At 35.4% G+C, this 23,945-nt stretch overlaps 1 protein-coding gene across 1 annotated transcript in view; it reads right to left on the bottom strand.

Moving 5' to 3' along the window:
* CEP126 (centrosomal protein 126) overlaps positions 1 to 23,945 on the bottom strand; it is a 108,797-nt gene that overhangs the window by 25,229 nt on the left and 59,623 nt on the right. Inside the window, exons 5-6 of the mRNA XM_068988829.1 lie at positions 13,479 to 13,674; positions 4,765 to 6,910 (exon numbers count right to left, since the gene is read on the bottom strand). Coding sequence (XP_068844930.1) covers positions 4,765 to 6,910; positions 13,479 to 13,674 — 2,342 coding nt within the window. The remainder of the gene's footprint in view (positions 1 to 4,764; positions 6,911 to 13,478; positions 13,675 to 23,945) is intronic.

The raw sequence follows: 23,945 nt of genomic DNA on the forward strand, positions 1-23,945 counted from the left end.
CATATTCATATATACAGTTCACTTGGAATTGATTTTTGTGTATGGTGTGAGCTAAGAGTCATTTTACTAATTCCATAAAATCATTCAATTGACTCAGTACCATTTAATAAAAAGACAAGTACTTTTTCCCTGCTATGCAGTACCATCTTTGCCAAAAATCAAGCATTCAAATATGAGTCTGTTTTTAGACTGTATTTTATTCCACTGATGTAAAACATCTGGTGCAAAAAGCATATTGCAATCAGAAAGAAGAATGTAAATTAAATTACTAATTTTAGAATTAAGGAAGTTATTGATGTTAACCCAGTCCAAAGTATGACAAAGGGAATGGGTACTTGAGGCAGAAATAGTACAGAAAATCACTAGAGGTGAGAAAGGATTGAGAGAGATCAGGGCTTTGGATCGTTCACTCACGTGAATGCTGAATCACCAAAGCAAAGACTTTTCCAATAAAGGAAGACAGTTGGAGAAGGCAATGGCACCCCACTCCAGTACTCTTGCCTGGAGAATCCCTTGGACAGAGGAGCCTGGTAGGCTGCAGTCCATGAGGTTGCTAAGAGTCGGACACGACTGAGAGACTTCACTTTCACTTTTCACTTTCATGCATTGGAGAAGGAAATGGCAACCCACTCCAGTATTCTTGCCTGGAGAATCCCAGGGACAGAGGAGCCTGTTGGGTGCCGCCTATGGGGTCACACAGAGTCAGACACGACTGACGTGACTTAGCAGCAGCAGCAGCAGTGAACTAGATATCAAAGTCATCTTCAGGGGAAAATGACTTGAAAGGTCAGGAGTTGGTACCTTTGAATGGCTTGGGTCTCATGGAAGAGTTTTTACTGAAAGTTTTGCTGGAGAGTTTTGGATATGCTAACAGAGAGCAAGACACCATCCATAACTGTCAACTCTGGGTACACTGACTATGAGATTAAAAATGCCCTAGCAAACAGCAGAGTAGGAAAAAATGAATAGATGCTCACTGAACTATAATTCATGGGCTTTCCAGGTGGCACTAGTGGTAAACAACCAGCCTGCCAACACAGGAGACACAGAGATGCGGGATCGATCCCTGGGTTGGGAATATCCCCTGGAATAGGAAATGACAACCCACTCCAGTATTTTTGCTTGGAGAATCTCTGTGGATAGAGATCCTGTGGATAGAGGATCCTGGCAGGCTACAGCCTACGGGGTTGCAGATTCAGATACGAAGTGACTTAGCCCTGAGAACTATAATTCAGTATTAACAAGGGGTTCACTTGAAATGTTTAATATTTAAAACAGTTTTAAAAAATGTTTGAATGACTGAACATACAAAGTTTTGTTAGTATTAGATTTTCTAAGTATAACTGCAATAATAAGAAGTATAGAAATAAACAACAAAACAGCATGGTACTGGCACAGAAACAGACAGATCAACTGAACAGAACAGAGAGCCGAGAAATAAACCGACCCACTATGGTTAATTAACCTATGACAATTAACCTTTTCTCCTTTTCAATGGAGGAAAGACAGTCTCCTCAATATTGGTGCTGGGACAACTGGACTGCTAAGTGTAAAAGAAAAAATCAGAATAGTCTCTAACACAGTGTACAAAAATAAACTCAAAATGGATTAAAGATCTAAATATGACTGGAAATCATAAACTCCTAGAAGAAAACATAAGTGTAACACTCTTTGACAGAAATAATAGCAATATATTTTTTTAGATTTGTCTCCTAAAGCAAAGGAAATAAGATAAAAAATAAATAAAATCCAGTTAAACTTAAAAGCTTTTGTACAGCAAAGGAAACCATCAACAAAACAAAAAGACAACCTCATGAATAGGAGAAAATACTTGTAAATTATATGACCAATTGTTGTTCTTGTTCAGTTGCACAGTTATGTCTGACTCTTTGTGATAAGGGGTTAATATCTAAAATATGTAAACAGCTCAGATAACTCAATAGCAAAAAATAAAAGATAACCCTATTAAAAAAAAAAAACAAAACAGGCAAAAGACCTAAATAGACATTTCTCCAAAGAAATACAGATGGCTAACAGGCACACGAAAAGATGCTTAATATCACTAATTTTTAGAGAAATGCAAATCAAAACCACAGTGAGGTATCATAACAGTCAAAAGTATTATCATTACAAAGTCTACAAATAATAAATTCCGGAGAGGGTGTGGAGAAAAGGAACTCTCCTATACTGTAGCAATGTAAATTGGTGCAGTCACTATGGAAAAGGGCATGATGCTTCCTCAATGAACTAAAAATAAGACTACTGTATGACCCAACAATTCCACTCCTTGTCATATATACGATGAAAATGAAAACACTAATTTAAAAATCTATGTGCACCTCAATGTTCATAGCAGCATTATGTACAATAGCCAGGTTATGGAAGAAATGCAAGAGCTCATCAACAGATGAATGGATAAAGATGTGGTACACACACACACACACACACACACACACACAGAGGAATATTATTCAGTCATAAAAAAGAATGAGATTCTGCCATTTGCAATAACATGGACAAACTTAGAGAATATTATGCTTAGTGAATGAGGTAGACAGAGAAGAAAAACACTATTGTTATCACTTTCTTGCAGAATCTAAAAAAATAAGACATATGAAGAGGTGAAGTCGCTCAGTTGCGTCCGACTCTGCGACCCCGTGGACTGTAGCCTACCAGGCTCCTCCGTCCATGGGATTCTCCAGGCAAGAATACTGGAGTGGGTTGCCATTTCCTTGTCCAGGGGATCTTCCCGACCCAGGGATTGAACCCAGGTATCCCGCATTGGAGGCAGACGCTTTACCATCTGAGCCACCAGGGAAGAAAGTATATAACAAAACAGAAATGGACTCACAGTATAGAAAACAAGCCAGTGGTTACCAGTGAGAAGTGGGAAGGGGGAACAGGCAAGATAGAGGTACAGAATTATACAACCTACTATGTAAAATACAGATAAGCAACAAGCATATATTGTATAGTAAAGGAAAATATAGCCATTAGCTTTTAATAACTTTAAATGAAGTATAATCTATAAAAATATTAAATCACTGTGAGGTATACTGGAAACTAATATGATATTGTAAATCAACTATACTTCAATAAAAACAAAGCAATGAACAAAAAAGTATGGATATATATAATTTCAATATCTCTTTAAAAACATGGCTAAAAATATTTAAATTTTCCAGTATTTCTTATACAAAGGCCCCTACTTTGATTATATGTTAGAAAAATATTTGTTTCTCAGATTATATATACAATATATATTTTTTCTTTTATCAGAGAATGAGAATATAATTTTCATATATTTTTATATTTATGCTATTGGGAAACTATATTTCTTAATGCTTTTCCTGATCATCTCAGACATATGTTTTCTTAATATTTATTACATAGCTTTAGTCCCATAGCTTTAGTATGGGACTAGGAGTCATAGATATTTGGATGAAAATACTACTTTTGCTATTTATTGATAATAGCTCTTGACTTTTGGCAATTCTATTTCCTTCTTTGCAAAATGAGGTTTTAAAAAATATGTATTTGTTAGGATTGCTGTGAGGTTTAAATGAGATAATACATATAAAGCACTTATTACTATAATTGGCAAAGAGTAGAAATTCACAAGTTAACTATCATAATTTATTTATCAAAATTTCCTTTAAAATATCAAATCTACATGATGTATTCTTTTTTTGGAAGCAGTGTGAAAACTAAAGTTACACTGTGAAGTGGCTGGATAAAAAGAAAAGCAAAACCTTTTGTGAGAGAAATAATATTTAAAAATCTAGTTTAAAACTAGAGTCTTGGCATTTAGCTTCCCATCTGCTAACATGGCCTGTGTCCATTCAGTTTAAGAAAAGTTTGGGTGCTTAATAAGTGCCAGGCACTGTTAAAATCTGGGGATATGGTAAAGAAGTCAAAAAAATTCCCTTGTTCTTAAAATCTCATGGTCTAATTGAAGAAAGGTGTAAATATTAAACTAACTCTCACTTTATATCTTAATATTTATTCATACCTTTGGGAAAAGAAAGAGTTGCCTTTCTGATTTTTTTCTCAAATCTTATGTATTTCTGACTAGTCATCTGATTTCTACTAGTAGAAAAATGTATGGGCCTATAGTCCATTCCTTTAGAGGAAAGTAGCTTCATGAAGAGTCAACCAGGCCTACTAAGGGCAATGGCATAACACAGAGAACGAATTTTCAAAAATATTTAAAGGAATTCTATATTTTTTTCCTTCGTATGAAACCTTCCATACATAGCCTATTAAAACAGAGCTGCCCCTCTTTTGGAAAGATAATGAGAGGGTTAGGCACACCTATTGTTAGCTAATAACAATTAAATTTAACAAATATTTTAAAGAAGAATAAAGAAAAGTATTATAATCACATTTATTCACCTGTTTAGAATAATTTAAACAAATATTTTCCACTGTGCTTACTTTGACAGAAATTTTGACTGTAACACTGCAGTAATAACAGAATGATATGGGATAAGAATCAAACCACATTTCTTGTCTTCCCTCTTTTAAACTAACAAGTCATGGGGAAAAACAGAAGTTAGCAAAAGTTTTTAATTTTAGTTATGCAAAGGTTGGGTCATTTGCTTAAAAGTGTTAGCTACTAGACAGACGGGTACAATATTATGGGTGATGTTATTTCTATAAGGCTGTTATTGTTCAATTTTAATATCTTGTAAGGTACATTATCAAACCACAATAAGAAAAAGTTCACATTTTACCTATAAAAATATATAAATTTATTCTTACCAGCAGCCTTTTCATTTTGACCCAGAATATTATGCTGTCTTTTCCACAAGGGAACCAGTTCTTCTCTAGTAGTTTTAAGAGTCACAGAGGGATGACTTTCTTCATATGTTGGACATCTTTGGGGGCAATATAATGTCCCATCTTGTGGGGCAACAGTTTGCCTGCCATGTGAATGATTTATTTTTGTTAACGTTTGGCACTCTGAAGAACAATATGGTAGAGTTGGCATCACAGTGACTAAGTCAGAACAGACATGAGGGAGTGGAAGACTACTTTCTTGATTCCACTGATTTAACTTGTATTCTGTTGGAAGCATATGTTTTGAATTAAAGTAGTTACATGTACTGATGTTTTGAGAATTATCAGGCATTACAGATTGACACTGAGATGCCTGTATATTTTTACAACTTCTAATATTTAATTGAGATGTAGGAGGAGGATGAGGTACAATTAATTTACCCTGAGCTTGTGCAAATGTGTTGGCTTTGCTCGCAGACTGTGGTCGAATAACAGTGCCTTTTCTGTTCATACATACAAAGCCTGACTGGACTTTAGCGGATCTTGTTCTTCTAATGACTTTCGCTTCACTCCTTTGTGGACTACTTTTCTGAGTTTTGGAACCACCACTCTTTACAGGGGATATACTTTCCTCCTCTGTGGAGTCTGGCCAGGCTTGTTTAGCAGTGTTATAACCTGAAGATATAAAACAGTTCAAAGGCACATGGTCTATTCCAGATCCTCCTAAAGCAGTGACATTTTCAGAGATAAAATCGTCCTTGGGCTCTTTTTTATTAGCAGAATCCACAGCAGAAGCAGGAATACTAGGCATGTTGCTGGCAGCACCACTTTTAGCTCGAATGTGGAATGGTTGAGACCACTGTTGAGGTACTCTTTTTCTACTCTTCAGCAAATGACTATCTTCAGCATTTTTCCATGTATTGCCAGTTTCATCAAACCATCTCAGTTTTTTAATAGTTTTTGGACTTTCTGCACTTTTCCCTTTTTCTTTTGTTAATTCAATACTATCTCTGATATCTGCTGCTTTTTGATTTCCTAACTTAAAGCCTTGGCTTGTAACCAGTGCCTTAAAATAATCATGCTCGTATTTAGATTCTTTCTTTAAAATACTTTTAAGAAATCTCACACTATTCTTCTCACAAATATTGTATTTTATTTTCTTGTGCTGACTGACTAAGTCACAATTAGAAATTATATTAGAGAATGATTTTGATGCTTCAGGTATTTTCTGTTTTTTATCTTTTGAATCAGAGTTGTGAAGTATACAGGCGACTTGAAAATTATCTGAAAATAAAGACAACTCTTCCTCATTACAATTAAAATATTTTGTCTTTTCATCTTTAATGTCTTTTATTTCCCCTAACTTATCAGAACACTGCACTGGGTCAATTTCCTTTATGTGTATACTGCTCTTTGGTAAAGGCCTAGCTGATTGTGTATTCAATGGCAAAACTAAAGGTGTTGCCAAAGGTACAAATGAAGTAGGAACTGAAGTAGTTCTATTTTCTTGAGTCATTTCAGAATATTTCTCTTGGTCTGAAATTATTGTGATTTCCTGTGTTAGAGAATCTGGAGTGGCCCAGGCTTTGCTGAATTTAAATTTTGGGCTCTCAGTAACTAATGGTTTCTCCCTTATGAATGTTCCAGAAGAGGAGTCAGTTGTCCTTATAACACTAGTTTCAGATGCGTTTTTGCTTTTTTTATCTTGTACAAATATGGATGGACTATGTAGAACGGCTACTGAATTATTAGCAGTGTTTACGGCTCTTTCCACGGTTCTACTCAGAGCAGATGGATTTTGTTCTTTACTATCAAAACATTTACTGGAATCAGGGAGAACATCAGGTTTACTAAAAATATTTGAGAAAATATTTGGATCATCTATATTTATAAGCCAATTATTTATGTGTTGAGTTTTAGAGAATGACATTTTATCTTCATCAAAGCAGCTTAGGTTAGTTGATGGCAGATTTGCTGATTTGAGGGAAACAGAATTCTGCTGCTGGACTGATGTGGAAGGCTCCTTATTAAGTGTTAAATATATTTCTTCACATTCCCCAGCCTCAAGACTGTCTACACTTGAGAGGGTTTCAGAATTTATTATCTGATTAACTTCATCACGAAATTTCTGAAAGAAATAAAAAGAACATTGTTTTATAGTTTAGAAATTTTAAGTGTCAACAAAAATGATTCAATATACCACCATTACTTGGCACATAAAAGAGAGTAATATGACTACAGACAGTATAGGTATATAAATAATCCATATCCCTGGAGAAGTCCTCACAGTGAAAAAGAGGGAGCCAACAAAGACAATAAAACGTATTTGCCTTAGCTTCTTCACCTTAAAGTAACTACTCAATGATCCTAGCCATTAGTTATAGCTTAGAAAATAATTTTTGCTATTGCTGTTCCATTCAGAGAATAGAGTTTCCTGAAGGTTTCATAATAGCATGTGAAATTCTGAAAAGTAGTTATTTACAAAGGGTATTTTTTTTTTCATGAGACTTGGACTGGACTTGAATGAGGCTCTTAAAAGCCCTATGACTCTAATATGACTTTCCTGTTGGTAAGGCTATACCTTCTTATAAAAGTTAATCTCATGGTCTATAAAAATGTAAGATGTTTATGAAAACATGCCTGGATCCTGCTGATTTAATACTTAGATGGAGTGTATGCACTGGTGGTGGTATTATTATTTTTAAATTCCCCAGGGAATTCTAATGTGGATTTAGGACTGAGAACTATTGATTTTAATGGCTCATTTTGGGGGATTTAGCACAATAATAATTTCCATGAATTCTTTACAGTAAGAGTCTCATCATTACTTCAATGGAATCTAATGGAAATTATCAGTTTTTAATAAAATTTCATGATCACTTCAAAGTATTGTTGTTGTTCAGTCGCTAAGTCATGTCCAACTCTTTGCCACCCCATGAACCGCAGCATGCCAGGCCTCCCTGTCCATCACCAACTCCCGGAGTTTGCTTGAACTCATGTCCATTTGAGTCAGTAATGCCATCCAACCATCTTGTTCTCTGTTGTCCCCTTCTCCTTCTGCCTTTAATCTTTCCCAGCATCAGGTTCTTTTCTAATGAGTCAGTTCTTCGCATCAGGTGCCCAAAGTATTGGAGCTTCATCTTCAGCACCAGTCCTTCCAAAGAACATACTGGGTTGATTTCCTTAAGGATTGACTGGTTTGATCTCCTTGCAGTCCAAGGGACTCAAGAATCTTCTCCAGCACCACAGTTTGAAAGCATCACTTCTTCGGGGCTCAGCCTTCTTTGTAATCCAAATCTCATATCATACATGACTACTGGAGAAACCATAGGTTTGATTATATGGACCTTTGTCAGCAAAGTGATGCCTTTGCTTTTTAATACATTATGTAGCTTTGTCATAGCTATTCCAAGGTTGTTGTTGTTGTTCAGTTGCTCAGTTGTTCCAACTCTGTAACTCCATGGACTGCACCATGCCAGGCTGCTCTGTCCTTCGCCATCTCCTGGCACTTGCTCAAACTCATGTTCATTGAGTCAGTGATGCCATCCAACCATCTTGTCCTCTGTTGTCCCCTTCTCCTCCTACTTTTAATCTTTCCCAGCATCAGGGTCTTTTCTAATGAGTTGGCTCTTTGGATCAGGAGGCCAAAGTATTGGAGCTTTAGTTTTAGTGTCAGTCCTTCTAATGAACATTTACAATTGATTTCCTTTAGGATTTCCTGGTTTGATCTCCTTGCAGTCCAAGGAACTCTCAAGAGTCTTCTTCAGTACCACAGTTTAAAAGCACCAATTCTTCATCATTCAGCCTTCTTTATGGTTCAACTTTCACAAGCATATGTGACTAATGGCAAAACCGTAGCTTTGACCAGATGAACATTAGTTGCCAAAATAATGTCTCTGCTTTTTAATATGCTCCCTAGGTTTGTCATAGGTTTCCTTCCAAAGAGAAAGCATCGTGGCTGCAGTCACCATCTGTAGTGATTTTGGAGCCCAAGAAAATAAAGTCTGTCACTGTTTCCATTGTTTCCCCATCTATTTGCCATGAAGTGATGGGACTGGATGCCGTGATCTTCATTTTTTCAATGTTGCATTTTAAGCCAGCTTTTTCACTCTCCTCTTTCACCTTCATCACGAGGCTCTTTAGTTCCTCTTTGCTTTCTGCCATAAGGGTGGTGTCATCTGCATAACTGATTTTATTGATATTTCTCTCAGCAATCTTGATTCCAGCTTCCTCCAGCCTGGCATTTCCAATGATGTACTCTGCACAGAAGTTAAATAAGCAGGGTGACAATATACAGCCTTGACATACTCCTTTCCCAATTTGGAACCAGTCCTTGTTCCATGTCTGGTTCTAACTGTTACTTCTTGACCTGCAAACAGGCTTCTCAGGACGCAGGTAAGGTGGTCTGGTATTCCCATCTCTTTAAGAATTTTCCACAGTTTGTTGTGATCTACACAGTCAAAGGCTTTAGTATAGTCAATGAAGCAGAAGTAGATGTTTTTCTGGAATTCTCTTGCTTTTTCTATGATCAAACAGATGATGGCAATTTGATCCCTGGTTTCTCTGCCTTTTCTAAATCCAGCTTGAACATCTCGAAGTTCTTGGTTCATGTATTATTGAAGCCTGGCTTCCAAGGAGAAGCATCTTTTAAATTTGCGGCTGCAGTCACCATCAGCAGTGATGGTATAGTCAATGTTTAAAACTATTTCTAATTTCACACATATAACACAGATATTTAAAAAGCATTAATCTGCATAACATATGTAGAAATAAATTCAAGAAGACTTTAATTTGTTAATCTATTGAAAAAGTTAAATGAACTCAAAGAAAATTAGTTGCCTTAAAATTTTACACAAATTTTAGAAAATTTAAATATTCTGATGTTAAACAAAAATTTAGTATTTTTTTAGCCCTGAAAATAAACTGAGAAACCAATGAAATCAGTTACAGATTAAAAATATTTTAGTTTGTATAGTTAATACTTATTGATATACTATTGTAAATGTTTTGCAAATGGTTCATAAGAGTTTGATATTACTAGCATTTATTCCCTGCCTGTCACTTCCTTCAACCTAACTCGAACAAAGCAAAGCATGGCTCCTTCGATGTCTACTTTTGGAACAGAGTGATTTTAATTGATAATGAGGCTCCTAAAAGCTCTATGACTCTAACAGGAATTTCTTTGAGACTGCATCTAATGAGATATAGAAATCTGGATTAGAAGGTCCTTTTAGACATAAGTATGATGTCTGTGGCTTTAACATCTCTCTTTGCCTAGGTCTGTGGTTGCTTCATTTCCCAAAGCACCTAAAAAGTTCAGCAAACTTTTTTTACTCAGAATTTTTCACTAAATCAACTTTTTTTCTCAGAATTTTTCTTATCACTAAAAAATGAAACATTGTGATCAGCTTCAAGCTTTGCTTGTAAGTTACTGATATAAATTGTACTAGACTTAACATGCTTTGTTTCTTAATTTTTAAATCAACTCTATTGTGATATACTTATCTACAGTAAAATGTACTAATTTTTTGGTTGTTATTGTATGTTTATGGAGTAAAACTCCATAACATAAAAGTTGGCTTAAAGCTTAACATTCAGAAAACTAAGATCATGGCATCCAGTCCCATCACTTCATGGGAAATAGATGGGGAAACAGTGGAAACAACGGCTGACTTTTTTTGGGGGGGCTCCAAAATCACTGCAGATAGTGACTGCAGCTGTGAAATTAAAAGATGCTTACTCCTTGGAAGGAAAGTTATGACCAACCTAGACAGGATATTAAAAAACAGAGACATTACTTTGCCAACAAAAGTCCATCTAGGCAAGGCTATGGTTTTTCCAGTAGTTATGTATGGATGTGAGAGTTGGACTATAAAGAAAGCTGCACACAGAAGAATTGATGCGTTTGAACTGTGGTGTTGGAGAAGATTCTTGAGAGTCCCTTGGACTGCACGGAGATCCAACCAGTCCATCCTAAAGGAGATTAGTCCTGGGTGTTCACTGGAAGGACTGATGTTGAAGATGAAACTCCAATACATTGGCTACCTGATGCGAAGAGCTGACTCATTTGAAAAGACCCTGATGCATGGAAAGATTTGAGGGTGGGAGGAGAAGGGGACGACAGAGGATAAGATGGTTAGATGGCATCACCGACTCAATGGACATGAGTTTGGGTAAACTTTGGGAGTTGGTAATGGACAGGGAGGCCTGGCATGCTGCGGTTCATGGGGTCGCAAAGAGTTGGACACGACTGAGCGACTGAACTGAACTGAATGGAGTGAAACTAGTAATAATCAAATAATTTATTATTTTTAAATATAAAATGTATTTATTCACATCTTTGAGAAGTTACCATTTCTTCAAAAAATTTATGTACAAAATGCCAAGAAAAATTACAATAGTACCTTTTTTCAAACCAAAAATACACACATGATGTGTACAAACTTTAAAAAACAAAACATAAGCAATATGAATATAGATTCTTTCAAAAATATTTCCAATGACATAGTTACAACTTAAATTATGTTAAGAGAAATAAATAATAGTGTTACCTAATATATTTACATATTTGCATGTCATATTTTTTTGATGTGGACTATTTAAAAAAAACTATTTACTGAATTTTACAATATTGTTTTATATTTTAGTTTTTTGGCCATGAGGCATGTGGTATCTTAGCTTCCTCATTAGGGATTGAACCTATACTCCTTCATAGGAAGGTGAAGTCTCTACCACTGGACCACCAGGGAATCCCTAAATTATCATATTTTAAATGTATAGTTTGATAGGTTTTGACAAATTATTTACCCATAACCATCACACTGAAATATTTAAGAACTTTCCATCTGTTGAAAGTTCTCTCATGCTTCTTTTCAGTAAATACCTACCCGCCACTGACAACTACTAATCTGTTTTTTGTTACTATATAGATCTGAGTTTTCATTTGTTATCATTTTCCTTCTGCCTGAAAGACTTTCCAGAGGGTCTCTTATTGCAGATACTGGTGTAGTACAGTTGTGTTCAGCTGTTGCTCATTTGAAAATGCCTATTTGGCTTTCATTTTAGAAGGACATTTTAATTAAATATAGATTATAGGTTGGTAGTTTTTTTTTTTCCTTGTTAGAACTTTGAAAATGTTTCACTGTCTTCTGGCCTGAAATTAGTGTGGTTCATCTTACCTTTGTTGACTTGCATGTAATACATCTTTTACTCCCTTTAGCTTAATTTAATTTTGATAAGGTTTTTTTGTGATGGGTTGTGGGCACATACATATGAGTGTATACTTACTTATCTTGGAGTTTGTTGAGCTTCTTTAATTTGTGGATTTGCAGTTTCATCAAACTTGAACATTCCCAGCCACTGTTTCTTTAAATGTTCCCTCTCCTCTTTGTGAGATTAATTTAATGTATGTTAGATTTAGATATTGTCCCTCATGTCACTAATTTTTGTTAAATATATTTTTTCTGACTTTTTTCTCCCAATTCTTCAAACTGGATGATTTCTGTCCACTGATTCTTTTGTCTATAGTGCCTTCATTGATAAGTCCAATTAATATAATTTTAATTTCAGGTAATATGTTTTTCAGATCTAGAAGTTCTATTTGGTTCCTCCCAAAATTTCATTCTCATTATGTTCACTTTTCTTTAATTCTTTGAAAATATTTGTAAAAGTTACTTTAAACTCTTGCCTATTATCTCTATCATTTATGATTATATTGACTTTTTTTTTCCTGGTTATGGGTCATATAGCTTTCTGCTTTTTCATACCTAGTGAGTTCTGAGTGTTGGACATTATGAACATTATGCTGTATGTCTAAATTTCAGTCTTCTTTAAAAGAGTGTTTCTTTTTTTGACAGGTAGTTAAAATACCTATGGATTTTTTCCAAGGCCTGTCAGGAGGATATGTCCAGGTAAAAAGCCTATGTGATCATAGAGCTTACCTCATTTGTTTCCCTTTATTCAAGACCATCTCTTATACTACCTCTTCTGCACAGTTTAAAAACAACTGTTTCATATATTTTATTCAGAATTATAGTTGTGTGTGGCAGGATGGCACTTCTTTATAGCCAGCCAAAGTCTCCTGCTTTGCTTTTCTAGCCTTGCCATAATTGCTCAGTTACTGGATAAACTAGGCCAAGGTTACAAATTTAATCTTGATATTAGCATATTAAGAATCTTATAAATGTGTGCAAGTACTCATTAAAAATAAAGTGCATGAACATTTCAGGAAGTTTAGTATGAAATCCATACTCATTTGTAGGAAAAACCAAAGTAAACACCATACTAGAGAGAAGAGAAACACCATTTCTAGCTAATTATGCCATTTGTTTATAAGAACTTAATATCCACATGTATTATAATTTTCAATTTGTTTTTTATAATCCAATCTATAATGATACATAAGATATATTGTACTTTCAAATAACTTTCATATTTTTCAAAAAATAATGTTCATAAAGCATATTTTTCTATGTATGAGACATGGAAAAAGAAGAATAGCAGCAGAGAGAAAACTGGAGCAAAAAGCTAAAAATGCTAAAACCTTCTCTCATTAGTATCTGTAATGAATCTGTGCTGATTCCTCCAAACATACCCTTGGCTAGTGTTATATATTTCTTTAGTGGATAACAATGCAAAAATGGGACAGAATTATTGCTAGATATTAAAATATTAATAATGTATTTAGAGTTTCATACTTGCAAACTGCTTAGATGCTGATCTTCTAGGAGTTTCTGCGTTTCCTCCGGTTTAAGCTGGAATGCATCTTTGTTAGTAGTCAAGTTTGCCTTGCTGTTTTCCATTTCTTGACCACAATTGATTTTGGATATGAGATATTTCTGATGCTTATGATCATTTTTTGACAGTGATGAAGGCAAGTCATTATCTATAGCTCTGTGAACCACACATAAAAAATGTTTAGTATACTTAAATAAAGTTAACATACAAATGACATATTCATGTAATATGTGTTTGTGTGTGTCCAGATAATCATATATAAGGATATTGGAGAAATATATAGATATATTAGAATGGGAATTTAAAGGAATCAATAGTAGAATAAAAATGGATATGGGATTATAGTGTCAATAAAGCATTCCATCTTCATGTAGGAATGCCCAATTTTTCATGGCTTTATTTATTAAATCCTATTCCTCTACTGTTTGGGATAGATATTGAAGTAATTACTATAGATATACAGAGTCAGTCCTCAGTTCTTTAAGAGATCCCTATCTGGATAATAATATGCTGCACTACCCTTAGTTCTGAGCTGATATCATAGATGGTGGTATCCCTATAACCCTAATAAAGTTGGTTGAAGATTCCAGCAGTTAGAAAATATGAAGAATTCTTGTCAGGGTAGACTGGAATTTCCATCTAACTTTAATACGTTTGGAAGCTTGGATTCCATCTAACTTTACTAGGTTTGGAAGATATTAACATATTGTTCTCAGTTGTACCACAAATATAAGCATAGTTTTCATGGCACAGAGGGGGCACCTTTAATAAAGAGTCTATTTTTAGTGTGTTAAGGTGCCACCTCCAAATTATCAGTGGATGATATCATCCTCTTTCAGAATTTTGCATCTTCTGGAAACTTACAGCATGTTACACTTAAGTATATGAACAAAGTGAAAATAAAAAAAAAACAAAGGAAGATATTTTGGGGGTGGGTGAGAGATGAAAGTATATCAAAGGCTGACTGCTACTGCATTAGGACTGGCAGTATGAATCCCAAGGGTATTTATCCCCAATTCACTTGAATTATCCTCAATTCAATGAGGATTAAAATACTTTGAAAAGTGACTTGTGGCCACATGTGACACATATCTATCTCCAATACCCATATATATCTTTATTTGGACAGATTGGAATAGTCAAAGTCAATGATTACTAGATTCCTGACTATCCTTTTGCAACCACAGAGAGATCAAGGAGAGCAAAAAGGTATCTAAGTTCCTGAACACTGAGATTATGTTTCTCTAATCCTTTTAGGTTTCTTACTCTTACATATTCCTTCCCTTTCAGTCACACTTCCCAAATGAAGTATTGCTAGATCTACAAAAATATCTAATAAACTAAATTTATTTACCTTTTAAGTTGTCGTCTCTCAACTTTTTCTTCTCTATTTCTTTCTTCTCTACTCCACTTGCTTCTCTTCTCTTCTCTACTTTCTTCCCCCAGTGAGGAGGACTGAAGGAATGTATAGGAATAAAAGGAGATGGGGAGGCAGAAAGACAGGAAGAGTGAAGCATGGGGGGAAAGGAAGAAGAAGTCATAAAAGAAGAAACAGAAGGAATAGGAGAGGGGAAATCTAAATTTGCTGAAGGCAAATACGGAGAGGGAGATGAATACAAAGGAGAGGAAAAAAGAGGGACAGGTAAAAGGGGTGAGAATGGAGAGGCAGTAGGGGAAGGTGAAGCGGAGGAGGAAAGAGCAGATGAAGAGGAAGAAAGCTGCAGAGAGGATGAAGAAGAGGATATGGAATTAGAAGGTGAAGACAAAGAGGAGGATGGGGAATTACAGGGAGGCGGGTTGGACAGAACTGACACGGGTGCATGACCTACAAAGGCCTGGGGAAGATTTGACAATGCTGTGGTTTGCGGGACAGATTGCTGGACTGATGGAAAAGGATCTAACTGAGTAGGATGTTCAGGCAAAGGAGTGACAGCAGAAAGAGCGGGGACTGGTTGATGAGGGGGATGACTGGCTAAACAGGAAGGCTTCAAAACAGGAAAACCTTCCAAAGGGGTTGGAGGAACAGTCAGTCGAGCTGGAAGGGAATGACGGACAAGGGCAGGCATTAGAGTAGTTGGGGTTGAATGCTGTGCTGGAAGAGAATGTTCGGGTCTGAAAGTGTTGTAAAACAACTTGCTCTGTGAGTCTGAATCAGGAATTACTGGTGAACCTTGGGGTGGGTGGGGTAAATGGTCAGGTGGGCCAGAAGGAATTGGGGTTGGTAGATGAGGGAAACTGCCAGGAAAGCTGGAAGTAACTGAGGCTGGTGGCCGAGGAAGATACTTGATTGGGTAGGATGGTAACAGGGCTGGTAAGTTCTTTGGAAGAGCAGAGGGGACAGATGGATGGATAGGCTGGCGGGTGGGAGAAACAGTTGGATAGCTAGGAAGAATTTGGGAATGGTGGGATAGCAATGGGGCTCTGAAAGGAGATAGCTTATTAGGTAAGTGGGGATCAAGTGTGGAGGTAGCTGGACAGGCAGGAATGGATCTGCACAGGTGGAAAAGCATTTGAACAGGAAGTAGAGAGACAGCCTTATTAAGATGGTTTTTCACTTTATTGGGCTCCCTCTATGTTTTCAATTCATACTATGCTTTGTTCTGAGGGTCCATGCATTATGTCCTTCTGATCAACCAGTGTCCTCTCATGAGTTGAGAAATGTACATAGGTTACTGATTCAGGTTCCCCTTTTCTCATTCCTTGCCCTTTAACAGTACTTTCACCTCTCAGAAGTCTGATAGTCATACAGATAATGAATATGGGCTAGAAAATCTGGTTGAAAGTGATGATACGAAGGGCAAATAGAGGTCAAACAGATCAATGCTCAGCTTTGGTCAGATTTCCTAGGGTAGTAGCCTGTGGTTCAGGATCAACTGTCTCACCACAAATACATGGATATTGGAGATAGATACTTAACAACATTATTTTAAAGTATAAAAATATGGGGAAAATGTAGTTTCTTTTGTTCTATGTGTACATCTACCAAAAGGGTCAAGTATATTATCTTTGTGATAAGGATTTGGTTGTGATGGAAGGCTTTTATTTTTATTAGTCATTTCTTATATCTCATTATTTCTTGAAGTAGTTTTTATTTTCATATGGACATAACTCTCATTTTCCCTGAGGCTTAAGCACTGAATGCCTTCCATTTTTAATACAGTTCTTCTCTCCTTTAGATTATCACATTACAGGATCTTAAATTATTTTTATCTACCACTAATATTTTCTACATTAGATCAATCATTTGTGAGTACAGATATATCTCCCCTTCTTTGGAAGGCCCCTGTTTCTTGGTATTACTTTATTCTTTAACACATTTTAGGTTTATATTGTACAGAAAATGTATTTTTAATGTGATAACCACATATAAGTATTTGTAGCCTAATTACATTTTTAATCATAGTACATATAAATATTTCTATGAACTTAACACCTGATCTTTAATATTCCAAGCTTTCACATTTGTAGTACAGCATTTTTACAGTTTATTAAGCATTTTCACATACATTATTTTAATACTGTCAGTTATCTGTGGAGAGCAGCTTAACTTTATAATAAGTAAACAAGGGTGTTTTCTCTATAAATTGCATACATTTGTATTCCAAATACATAAAATTTATGTATGTGTATATAGAGATATAGACATCATGAAGTCATAGTAATAATAGTAATTACAACAATAACTGAAAACTATGTATTCTAGTTTAGAATGGAAATAATTTCTTGTAAAAGAAAATTGGTACAATGGTCCTAGCACAGATTTGGTATAACAATAACTACATGTTTGTTTGCTACAGTGAAATCAAAGTTGTCTGATGTGTTATCTCTTCTAAGACTTTAACAAAGTGTACACTGCTGAACAAAAATGTCTATCCTTTTATTCATTGTGCAAAAGAGTTTTTTTATTGAAAATAGTTGATGTTATCAGGATAATAGTACACAGAAAAATAAATCTAATAGAGCAGAAAACCTGTATATAAAAATGCACATTACTTCTATACTAAATTACTTGAAAGTTTTTACTCCTCTAAATTTCCCCGGACCCTAAACCCCCTCTAATTGTCTGTCATCTTCCTTTTTGAGACAAAATTTCCAGTGAGTACTCTAAAATTACACTGTGTTCACTGCCTCAGCTTCCATTTGTTCCTTAATCTACTGCTGTCTGGCTTCTGTCTCTTGCTTTTGCTAGTGATTAACTAATTGACCTAACTGCAAAAAGAGACACTTCTTGACCACTATCTTTCTTGACTGTAATTCCCTTGGATTTCTTATTATCATATGTTCCTGGATATTTTACAACTTCTCTGGTTGTTCCTCCTCAGGCTCTTTCTTGAGCTCTTCTTTCTTTGCTTAGATATGCTAGAATTTTTAAGAGTCATGCAATCCTCTGCTTGTCTATCCATATTTTCCGTGTAATCTTATTCATATCGTCTGTGTGATCTTATCTGTATCTGTATGTAAGTGAAGGCTTAATCCATCCTCTGTGGACCAATTCAACTCTGGGTTAACTCTCTAACTCGGTTCCCTGGGTTATTAGTAGAACTAGGACTGTGTTTCAGGGACACAGATGTAAAAAATGACCCTTCATGGATAAACTGTCTGTACTGACAGGACTGTGAATAAGTCATAGGAAGGACTTATAGGAAGGACTGGTAGGAAGCTATAGTTTTGGGTTTCCCCAAATGTGGTAATTCTTATAACTGAACATATCGCTTGCATGGAAGCTATTCATATAGTCATTACAAGAAATGTTGGCTCTTGTTTAGAACAGAGGATTTCTAACCCAGGGTGGTTGTCTGTGCATTGTGATGTCACTTGTGGGAAGAGTGGCATAGCAAAGATGAGCCCTTTACCTATTTCGTGGTATGCCATGAGGATTCCGCCTACTGAAGAATGTTGTGTGTTGGCATGCAGTGTTTTATGTCTTCTAATTGAGGTCAAACCTGGTCTACTGCAGTCATGAGTTTGAGTGTTCAGCTGAACCAAGACCACCACTGGTGGGTAATAAAGTGTTAGTCACTCAGTTGTGTCTGACTCTGTGACCCCATGCACTATAGCCCACCAGGCCCATCTGTCCATGGAATTCTCCAGGCAAGAATACTGGAGTGGGTTGCCATTCCCTTCTCCAGGGGACTTTCCCAACCCATGGATCGAACCTGGGTATCTTGCATTGCAGGCAGATTCTTTACCGTCTGAGCCACCAGGGACTGAACTATGGCTTTAACTTATCCATTCACTGACAACTATCATACCTATATTCACGGCCCAGACATCTTACCAGTGAGAAATTGACTCCAGAATAGCTCATAAGTGTCTCAAACTCAGTTTATCATCATCCTTCCAGTTACTCTTTCCCTTAAACCTCTTTGTCCTGAACAGTCATTTTGATAAATCGTTTCACTATCCATTAACTAACCAAATCCATTCTCCACAGTCATTCTTGATTCCTCCCATTCACCTTTGGGTTCTTAAAAAGTTATCAAATCATGTTGATTCTACCTACTAAGTAGGTCTTCATAAGTCATTGTTTTCATTAACTAAACTACCATTTTGTCTGATTTTTCAGCCTTTAGTCTTACTATATTCTTCCTCATCCTGACAATATTCCTAAAATATAAATGTTACATGCTTGCTTAAAATCTCTCAGTAACTGCTTTTAGGACAAATTCCTTAACAAAGCTCTTCATGACTTAATTCATGGCTTCCTTTCTAAACAATCTGTGTACAATTTCTCAGCATACACACTAGTCAAAATAAATTACCTACAGACTTATAGTTACCAGAAGGGAAGAGATAGATTGGGAGTTTGGGATTGACATGTACACACTGCTGTATTTAAAATAGATAACCAACAAAAATCTACTGTATAGCACATGGAACACTGCTTAATACTCTGTAATAACCTAAATGGGGAAAGAATTTGAAAAATAGATACATGTATATATACATAACTGAATCACTTTGCAATATACCTGAAACTAACACAACACTGTTAATCAACTATGCTCCAATATAAAATAAAAATTAAAATGAACAAAATGAACCACCTCTTTCAGTTCTCTTAATACAGCATGTCCTCTTATACCTTCGTTCCTTTTCCTATTTGTTCCATCTTTCTAGAGTTCCCTCTCAATGTCTCTGATAAATATCTTCCTTATTTATTGAGCTTCAGGTCATGTTTATATCCTTTGAGTTTTCATAATGCCAGTGATGTTTCTCTGTTTAAAGTATTTGTTGAATACTTCCAACATGTACAGCACTGAACTGAGCATGATAGGGAATATCTGCATGAGTGAGATTAAGCTACTGTTCTCTACAATATTACAGTTTGGTGGGGCAGGCATAACTACACATAAAAATTGAGCAATAACATATACGATCATGACTTTAAAATTTATTTCTATAGCCTTGAGCTCTTGTTTCATCTTAGGTTCAACTGTTTTTATACATTTCTACTTGGATATTTACTCTCTAAATTCAGAAAGCTCAGATGAAGTTTAATAATATCTTGTTAAACCTATACACTTTTATTACATTCTTTATAATTTTTAAAGTCAGGAAATTCCCTCAATGATCAAGATTCAAAATTTCACCCTCTTTTGATTTCTATACTTTTTCATTTTCTTTATCCCACCATACACCAAAGCTATAATATAGTCTTTCCACAAAATATTTTTCTTCTTTCTTTTGTATTTCACTACCACTCTTTTAACGTAAGTCCTTTTAAACTCATTGCTTGAATATCTGTTGATTTTCCTGCACTATCCTATCCATACTCCAATTATTTTTATATCGAGACACTTTATTCTATATGAAACTTAACACATTATTCTTATTCTTTAATTTATTCTTTGATGATTTACATTTTTATGTTAAATTCATGTATATAGCACCTGATTCAGTATTTTTGCAGGTTATACTCAATTATAGGTTACTGTAAGATAATGGGCATAGTTTTCAATACTATACAGTATCTTCTTGTTGCTATCTATTTTATTTTGTTATTATTTTTTTGATTACACAGCATGCAGGTTCTTAGTTCCCTCACCAGGGATGGAACCTGTGCCCCCTGCAGTTTAAGGGAGTCCTAACCCTGCTTATTTAACATATGCAGAGTACATCATGAGAAACGCTGGACTGGAAGAAACACAAGCTGGAATCAAGATTGCCAGGAGAAATATCAATAACCTCAGATATGCAGATGACACCACTCTTATGGCAGAAAGTGAAGAGAAACTAAAAAGCCTCTTGATGAAAGTGAAAGTGGAGAGTGAAAAAGTTGGCTTAAAGCTTAACATTCAGAAAACAAAGATCATGGCATCTGGTCCCATCACTTCATGGTAAATAGATGGGGAAACAGTGGAAACAGTGGGTGACTTTATTTTTCTGGGCTCCAAAATCACTGCAGATGGTGACTGCAGCCATGAAATTAAGACGCTTACTCCTTGGAAGAAAAGTTATGACCAACCTAGATAGCATATTCAAAAGCAGAGACTTTACTTTGCTGACTAAGGTCCATCTAGTCAAGGCTATGGTTTTTCCAGTGGTCATGTATGGATGTGAGAGTTGGACTGTGAAGAAAGCTGAGCATCGAAGAATTGATGCTTTTGAACTGTGGTGTTGGAGAAAACTCTTGAGAGTCCCTTGGACTGTAAGGAGATCCAACCAGTCCATTCTGAAGGAGCTCAGTCCTGGGATTTCTTTGGAAGGAATGATGCTAAAGCTGAAACTCCAGTACTTTGGCCACCTCATGCGAAGAGTTGACTCATTGGAAAAGACTTTGATGCTGGGAGGGATTGGGGGCAGGAGGAGAAGGGGATGACAGAGGATGAGATGGCTGGATGGCATCACGGACTCAATGGACGTGAGTCTGAGTGAACTCCGGGAGTTGGTGATGGATAGGGAGGCCTGGTGTGCTGTGATTCATGGGGTCGCAAAGAGTCGAACACGACTGAGCGACTGAACTGAACTGAACCACTGGAATACCAGGGAAGTTCCATTTATCTATTTTATATATAGTAGTTTGTATCTGTTAATATCAAATCTCTAATTTGTCCTTCCCCCTGTCTCTGGCAACCACAAGTTTCTTTCTATATATAGTATGTCTGTTTTGCGTGTACATTTATATGTATTTTTAGATTCCACATATAAGTGATATCATACAATACCAGCTTTTGTTTGACTTTTTTCACTAAGCACTGTATTCTCTAGGTCCATCCATGTTGCTGCAAATGGTAGAATTTTATTCTTCTTTATGGCTGAGTAATATTCCATCATATACATAACACACCTTAATCCAACCATCTGGAAAACTGGGATGCAATTTCTAAACATTAAACTGAGCTGTTTATGTATTTTGGCTATTAGCCCCTTTGCAGTTATATCATTTGCAAATATTTTATCCAGTTTTAAAAAAGTTATCTTTTTGTTGATGGTTTCCTTTATTGTGCAAAAGCTTTTGCATTTAATTAGATAATATTGGTTTATTTTTGCTCTTATTTCCATTGATTCAAAAGACAGATCCAAAAAACAAAAATTGCTATGATTTATGTCAAAGTGTGTTATGCTTATGTTTTCTTCTAGGAGTAGCAGTTTCTGGTATTATGTTTATATCCTTAATCCATTTGAGTTTTTACTTTTGTACACTGTGTTAGAGAATGTTCTAACTTCATTCTGTTACATGTAGCTGTCCAGTTTTCTTTGAACTACTTGTCTTTTCTCTATTGTGTATTCTTGTCACCTTTGTCATAGGTTAATTGACTGTAAGTGTGTGGGTTTATTACTGGGTTCTCTATACAGCTTCTTTAGTCAATGTGTCTGTTGTGCCAATAACACTACTGTTTTGATTACTGCGGCTTTGTAGTACAGTCAGAAGTCTGAGAGGTTTATATCTCCAGCTTTGTTCTTTATTCTCAGGATTTTTTTTTGTAATTTCTGGATGTTTTGTGATTCCATATAAATTCTAGTATTATTTGTTTTAGATCTGTGAAAAAATATCATAGGTATTTTGATAGATTGAATTAAATCTGTAGACTGCTTTGGGTAGTATGTCCCTTTTAATGATATTACTGCCTCCAATTCAATAGCATGGAATATCTTTACATTTCTTTGAATCATCTTCAATTTCCTTCATCAGGTTTTACAGTTTTCAGAGTACAGGCCTTTCACTTTCTTGGCTAAGTTTACTCCTAGGTATTTTATTGTTTGATGTGATTTTAAACAGGATTGTTTACTTTCTATTTCTGATATTTCATTATTAGTGTATAAAAAACAACAGATTTCTGCATATTATTCTTATATCCCACAACCTTGCTAAATTCATTAGTTTCTAATATTAATAGTTCTTGGGTGGAGATGATAGGAGTTCTCTATATAGAGTGTTATGTCATCTGCAGAGCGAGTTTTACCTCTTCATCTTCTAATTTGGATTCCTTTTATTACTGTTTCTGTGGTTAGGAATTCCAACACTATGTTAAATAGAAGCAGTGAAAGTGGACATTCTTGTCTTGTCCTTGATTTTGAAGGAAAAATTTAAAATTTTTCACAATTGAATATGATGTGGGCTATTGGATTTGTCATAAATACCCTTCATTATGCTGAGATATGTTCATTCTATACACACTTTGATGAGGGTTTTTTTTTTTATCACAAATAGACACTGAATTTTGTCAAGTGTTTTCTCTCTTATCGATTGAGACAATCACATAATTTTTATCTTTCCTTTTGTTAATATGGTGTATCAAATTGATTGATTTATATATCTCAAACCATCCTTCTGACCTTGGAATAAATTCAACTTGATCATGATGTATGATTCTTTTTATGTATTGTTGGATTTGGTTTGCTAATATTTTGTTGATGATTATTGTATCTGTATTCATCAAAAATATTGGCCTATAATTTTTTCTTTTTTTTTGTAGTGTCTTTGCCTCGTTTTGGTATAAGGGTAAGGACTGTCTTGTAGGATGAATTTGAGAGTGTTCTAATAAACTCTTCAAGTTTATGGAATAGTTTGATTAGGACAGGTTTTAATTCTTCTTTGCACATTTAGTAGAATTGCCTCATGAAGCTGTCCTGTTCTGGAATTTTGTTTGCTGGGAATTTTTCTTTTTTTTTAAATTCAACTTCACTTCTAGTGAATGGTCTTCTGTTCAAATTGTCTATTTCTTCTCGACAGTCTTGGCAGCTGTATGCTTCAAGAAATTTGTCCACTTATTGTAGGCTGTCCAATCTGTTGGCATATAAACTGTTCATAGTATTCTCTTATGATTTTTTTTGTATCTCTGTGGTATTGGTTGTTATTTATCCACTTTATTTTCTTATTTTATTTGGATCCTCTCTCTTTTCTTCTTGGTGAGCCTGTTTATTTTTCAAAAAACTAGCTCTTGGTTTTATTAATTTTTTCCTACTGTTTTTTTCTCTCCTAG

The sequence above is a fragment of the Capricornis sumatraensis genome, chromosome 16 (assembly GCF_032405125.1).
Source record: "Capricornis sumatraensis isolate serow.1 chromosome 16, serow.2, whole genome shotgun sequence".
NCBI classification, from domain to species: domain Eukaryota; kingdom Metazoa; phylum Chordata; class Mammalia; order Artiodactyla; family Bovidae; genus Capricornis; species Capricornis sumatraensis.